The sequence below is a fragment of the Gekko japonicus genome, unplaced genomic scaffold (assembly GCF_001447785.1).
Source record: "Gekko japonicus isolate JY-2015 unplaced genomic scaffold, Gekko_japonicus_V1.1 scaffold1553, whole genome shotgun sequence".
In the NCBI taxonomy this organism is placed as follows: domain Eukaryota; kingdom Metazoa; phylum Chordata; class Lepidosauria; order Squamata; family Gekkonidae; genus Gekko; species Gekko japonicus.
In genome coordinates this window covers 75,534-81,840 of record NW_015160257.1, presented here as the reverse complement: position 1 = coordinate 81,840, position 6,307 = coordinate 75,534, and the positions used below count along the sequence as shown (strand labels likewise).

At 53.8% G+C, this 6,307-nt stretch overlaps 1 protein-coding gene across 1 annotated transcript in view; it reads right to left on the bottom strand.

Moving 5' to 3' along the window:
- Positions 1-6,307, bottom strand: part of MTMR11 (myotubularin related protein 11) — a 60,775-nt gene that overhangs the window by 16,010 nt on the left and 38,458 nt on the right. Inside the window, exons 9-10 of the mRNA XM_015414534.1 lie at positions 5,052-5,182; positions 3,271-3,343 (exon numbers count right to left, since the gene is read on the bottom strand). Coding sequence (XP_015270020.1) covers positions 3,271-3,343; positions 5,052-5,182 — 204 coding nt within the window. The remainder of the gene's footprint in view (positions 1-3,270; positions 3,344-5,051; positions 5,183-6,307) is intronic.

Here is a 6,307-nt window from a genome sequence, read left to right as displayed (position 1 = left end):
AATCTGCAGGTATTTCCTAGCCCAAAGCTGGCCCCCCTAGACCCTCTTAGTTCCCCTGGAGAAAATGGCTGCATTGGAGGTTGGGCTCTCTGGCATTATATCCAGCTGAGGTCCCTTCCCTCTAACCCCACCCCCCCGAGGCCCCACCCCCCCCCCCCAAATCTGCAGGTATTTCCTAGCCCAAAGCTGGCCCCCCTAGACCCTCTTAGTTCCCCTGGAGAAAATGGCTGCATTGGAGGTTGGGCTCTCTGGCATTATATCCAGCTGAGGTCCCTTCCCTCTGTCAGGGTCCTTAGCCAGGTTACTCAACACAGGGCTTCACGAGAAGATAACTGTTTATTGGTGAAATCCAGTACTAGAGACACGTGTACAGCTTGTGTCAGGAATGGTCGCCAATACTAGGGCCTCTGACTTATACTAGAATCAAACATCCCCCCGGTAAGCATGAGCCAATGGATACGTCTCACGCGCGCGGGCAAAGCAAGCAGGCAAAGCAAAAGCCGTTGACTTTCCCAGCTAGATAAAACTGCAGCTGGAGATAACTGTTTATTGGTAAATCCAGACCTAGAGACACGTGTACAGCTTGTGTCAGGAATGGCTGCCAATACTGGGGCCTCTGACTCATACTAGAATCAAACATCCCCCCGGTAAGCATGAGCCAATGGATACGTCTCACGCGCGCGGGCAAAGCAAGCAGGCAAAGCAAAAGCCGTTGACTTTCCCAGCTAGATAAAACTGCAGCTGGAGCATCTACAAGGTCAAGCATACAATAGCAAACAGCTGGTGAGCCAGGGAGAGCGGAGACAGACAACGGGAGGGGCACCCCTCCCCATTCCAGACCCAGGTCAGGGCTACCTGACGCCCTCCCCTTCGCAAACCCTGCCCTCCCCAGGCTCCGACCCATGCTTCCTCTAAGCCGTGGAGTCCTGTGAGCAAAAATTCTGCTTTGTGGGCTACGGGCATTAAAGTTGTGAGCGAGCGATTTGGCTACTGCATGAATTAGCTTGCTCTGGAGCCACATCCTTCCTGACCTGGGACAACAACGGGTGAGCCGGAGGCTAAAAAAACTGTGAGCTAGCTCACACTGACTCAGCTTGGAGGAAACACCGGCTCTGACCCCCAAATCTCCAGGTGTTTCCCCACCCAGAGCTGGCAACCCTAAACACACCTGGCAGGACGACCTTGGGAGCCAGTTTGGTAACACAGAGCGAGCTTTCTCCTTCTGGCGAAGGACAAGACCTTGCCTTGGGCACTCAAAGCACCATCCAGCCATGTGGGGAGGGGGGCAGGGAGGGTGCCGGCCTTCAGCTTTGTGGGGTCTTCCAGCGGGGCCTCCTCGGGGGTCCCATCTTCCAGAAGGATAGGCCAGGTGCTGAAACCCAGAGTTCTCTTGGGCCGCGTCTGAACACCCCCTGCACAGAACGAGGGAGGCCGGGCAGGTGGGCACTGAGACCTTTGCCCATTGGCCAATGCCCATCATCCCTTAGTGCTCTCTGGCGCGGGCCCTGACTGAAGAGGCCGCTCAGGCACACACCACGCGGCCTGTGGGTTGCCTGCAAGCAGATTTCCAAGAGGCAAGGCGAGGGAAGAAGAAGAGAAGAGATTGGATTTATACCCCATGGCCCTTCCCTACCCGAAGGAGTCTCAGAGCGGCTGACAAACTCCTCTCCCTTCCCCTCCCCACGACAGACACCCTGTGAGGTAGGTGGGGCTGAGAGAGCTCCTGACAGAAAAGGCTCTTTTCCGAGAACAGCTCTTATCAGAACTGCGGCTTGCCCAAGGCCATCCAGCCAGGTGCAAGTGGAGGAGGAGTGGGGAATCAAACCCGGTTCTCCCAGATTAGAGTCCATGCACTTAACCACGACACCAAACTGAAGAAGAGGAGGAGGAGGAGATTGGATTTATACCCCGTCCTTCACTACCCAAGGAGTCTTAGAGCGGCTGACAAACTCCTTTCCCTTCCCCTCCCCACGACAGACACCCGGTGAGGTGGATGGGGCTGAGAGAGCTCTGAGAGAAACGGCTCTTTTTCAAGGACAGCTCTTGTCAGAACTACGGCTGGACCAAGGTCATCCAGCAGCTGCAAGTGGAGGAGGAGTGGGGAATCAAACCCGGTTCTCCTAGATTAGAGAAGAAGAGGAAGAAATTGGATCTATACCCTGCCCTTCACTACCCAAGGGAGTCCCAGAGCGGCTTACAAACTCCTTTTCCTTCCCCTCCCCACAAGAGACACCCTGTGAGGTAGGCGGGGCAGAGAGACCTCTGACAGAAACGGCTCTTTTTCAAGGACAACTCTGATCAGAACTATGGCTTGCCCAAGGCCATCCAGCCAGGTGCAAGTGGAGGAGTGGGGAATCAAACCTGGTTCTCCCAGATTAGAGTCGCGCACTTAACCGCTCCACCAAACTGAAGAAGAGGAGGAGGAGGAGATTGGATTTCTACCCTGCCTTTCACTACCCAAAGGATTCTCAGAGCGGCTGACAAACTCCTTCCCCTCCCCCTCCCCACAACAGACGCCCTGTGAGGTAGGTGGGGCTGGGAGAGCTCTGACAGAAACGGCTCTTTTCCAAGGACAGCCCTGCCAGAACTACGGCTTGCCCAAGGTCATCCAGCAGGTGCAAGTGGAGGAGTGGGAGAATCAAACCCGGTTCTCCCAGATTAGAGTCCGCACACTTAACCACCACACCAAACCGGCTCTCTCAACCACTATGCACTTAACCACTACATCAAACTGGAGGAGGAGGAGATTGGATTTATACCCCGCCCTTCACTCAGAGTCACAGATATGCTTACAAATTCTTTCCCCTCCCCTCCCCACAAGAGACGCCCTGTGAAGTAGGCGGGGCAGAGAGACCTCTGACAGAAACGGCTCTTTTTCAAGGACAGCTCTTGTCAGAACTACGGTTTGCCCAAGGTCATCCAGCAGGTGCAAGTGGAAGTGGAAGAAGAAGAAGAAGTGGAGGAGGAGGAGGAGGAGGAGGAGGAGGAGACTGGATTTATACCCCATGGCCCTTCACTATGCAAGGGAGTCCCAGAGCGGCTGACAAACTCCTTTCCCTTCCCCTCCCCACAACAGACACCCTGTGAGGGAGGTGGGGCTGAGAGAGCTCTTGGCAGAAATGGCTCTTTTTCAAGGACAGCTCTTGTCAGAACTACGGCTTGCCCAAGGTCATCCAGCCAGGTGCAAGTGGAGGAGTGGGGGAATCAAACCCGGTTCTCCCAGATTAGAGTCCGCGCACTTCACCACTACATCTGAGGGGCTCATCTCACCTCACGTAGTCCAGCCACCGCGTCCCTTCCAGGCCGGAGAGCCACTTCTCATCCGCCGGAGCCGCAAAGGAATCTAAAAAGAGAGTCAAGAAAACCCAGCAAGGTGACCTCCTTTGTCAAACGGCATCCAGGTCCTTCATAAGCAGCTGTGAGGAAAGGTTAAAGCGCTTGGGGCTCTTTAGCTTGGAGAAACGACGACCGAGGGGTGACATGATTGAGGTTTATAAGATTATGCATGGGAAAGAGCAGGTAGAGAAAGAGGTACTTTTCTCCCTTTCTCACAAGACAAGAACTCATGGGCACTCCATGAAACTGCAGAGCGGTCGGGTTAGAACGGATAAAAGGAAATCCTTCTTCACCCAAAGAGTGATTAACACATGGAATTCACTGCCACAGGAGGTGGTGGCGGCTACAAGCATGGACGGCTTCAGGAGGGAATTGGATAAACATGTGGAGCAGAAGTCCATCAGTGGCTATTAGCCACAAGGTATAGATAGGGACTCTCAGGCTGGGGCAAGTGATGCTCTGTATTTTTGGTGCTTGGGGGGGGGGCAACAGTGGGGGGGCTTCTGGTGTCCTGGCCCCACTGCTGGACCTCCCGATGGCACCTGGTATTTTTGGCCACTGTGTGACACAGAGCGTTGGACTGGGTGGGCCTTTGGCCTGATCCAACAGTGGCTTCTTATGTATGTTCTTATGTAGCAGGTACTCATTTGCATATTAAGCGACACACCCCTAATGTAGCCAATCCTCCAAGAGCTTACAGTAGCTCCTGTAAGAAGAGCTCTGTAAGCTCTTGAAGGATTGGCTACATTAGGGGTGTGTGGCCTAATATGCAAAGGAGTTCCTGCTACAAAAATAGCCCTGCATGAGGCAAGAGAGGCTGCCATTGGTCCGTTGGCGCTGGAAGCACACAGCAGAGGGGCTGAGAACTGAAGACATTCAGGGTTGCTGTGGCGGAAATTGCACATGACTGAGATGAGGCCTTTCTTAGCACCGTTTTGAATGGGCTTCCACATCCACCCTTTGGTTCAATATCCCAGAAGTCTTTGCAGCCTGCCTTATGCTATATTCTTGAGAATAAGCGTTGTCCTTGCCTACACCCTTCACGTATGAAAGAAAGAAATATTTTATTCGGCCAACGACCAGTACATGTCAGAGTTAAAACTTTGCAATGAAATCACACAAAAATAAAATTGGTCCGATCTATTGGCAACAATTAGTTAAAATCTGAGCATACAATTTCTCTGCGAATTGTACAGGCTACTGAGAAAAATTTGGCACAGCTGATGGTAACCTGTTGATTAGCACCCGTTAACAGGGGTCATTTCCTGCGGGAGCGCACAGGAGCGGAGCTCCGGCAGTAAGGAACCCAGGGGGCGGGCACATGCAACAAGCCCCGCCCCCTGCTCCCAGCAGCCCTCAGTTGGGCCACACGGAGCAAGAAGAAGCCAGGTAAGTTGCAGAGCCCCCCCCCCAGCCTGCCTTCAGGTACAAGCTCTCCCTCCTCTGTGAGGGCAGATCTGCACGTTCCCCCCCACCCCCGATAGCTAGCAATCCAAAACAGTCCAGCGGAGCCTGAGTGGTGGGTGCTGCCTTCTGACACACTTCCGGTGATGCCCGGGGGTGTGGCATATGCAAATGAGTTATGCTAATAAGTTATGCCAATGAGCTCCTGCACCTCTTTTTCTACGAAATGACCCCTGGCTCCGACACCCATCTTTCTTCCCCTGCTCCCAAGCAAGACACCTTGGAGGAGGAACTCCACTGCTAATTCTCACCCACAAGGCAGAGGCTGAGGCCCCACAGTCGGAGGTGGGCCTGCTGGATCTCGGCCGGGCTGGGCAGGTCGGCCCCCGTCTCCACAATCACGCACTGGGAATGTCCCGCCAGCATCAGGGTTTCTACGCACCTGGGGAGAAGAGGAAGGAGGCACGGCCCACGTCAGAGAGGCAGAGCGGGCAGCACAGTGGGCAGGAGGTAAGCAGGAGTCTGATGGGGAGGCTAGCCCCCAGGCGGGACCTGGAAACTCTTCAGAATTACAGTCCCTCTCCAGACGAGATCAGTTCCCCTGGAGGAAAATGGGAGCTTTGGAGGGTGGACTCTCTGATATTATACTCTGCTAAGGTCCCTCCCCTCCCTAAATCCCGCCCTCTCCAGGCTCCGCCCCCAAAACCTCCCAACCCAGAGGTGGCAACCCTGCCTGTTCTGCTTAACCTCCATGTAGAGCCTCTGCTTGGCATGCAGAAGGCCCCAGGTTCAATCCCTGGCATCTCCAGTTAGAAGCCACCTGGATCAATACCATAGTAACATTGAAGAAGAAGAGGAGGAGGAGACTGGATTTATACCCGGCCCTTCACTACCCAAAGGTGTCTTAGAGTGGCTTAAAAACTCCTTTCCCTTCCCCTTCCCACAACAGAGAACCTGTGAGGCAGGCGGGGCTGAGAGAGCTCTTGAGAGAAACTGCCCTTTCAAGGACAGCTCTTGTCAGGACCACGGCTTGCCCAAGGTCATCCAGCAGGTGCGAGTGGAGGAGGAGTGGGGAATCAAACCCGGTTCTCCCAGGTTAGAGTCCGCGCACTTCACCACTACACCAAACATTGATACTAGACTACTGCAATGCTCTCTATATAGGGCTCCCCTGGAAATGAGCTCAGAGATTCCAGTTGGTGCAGAATCGTTATTTTCAGGAATTAGGTGGAGCAGACACACGACACCCATTCTGCAGTCACTTCATTGGTTGTTACTGGCTTCAGTTCAAGGTTTCCCACCAAACTGTGCAAAACTGAATTATTCAGGTGGGGTTTCTTACACAAATAATAGGGCTATAAAATAATTGAATGGTTCAGAGAGATATTTTAAAGCAGGGGTGTCAAACTCATTTGTTACGAGGACCGGATCTGACATAAATGAGACCTCGTTGGGCCGGGCCACCACCCCCTATATTGGAAAGCCTGAACACCAGGTCCTGACGTCACAGTAATGGAAGGAAGGGAAGGAAGGAAGGAAGGAAGGGAGGAAGGAAGGGGGAGGGGGG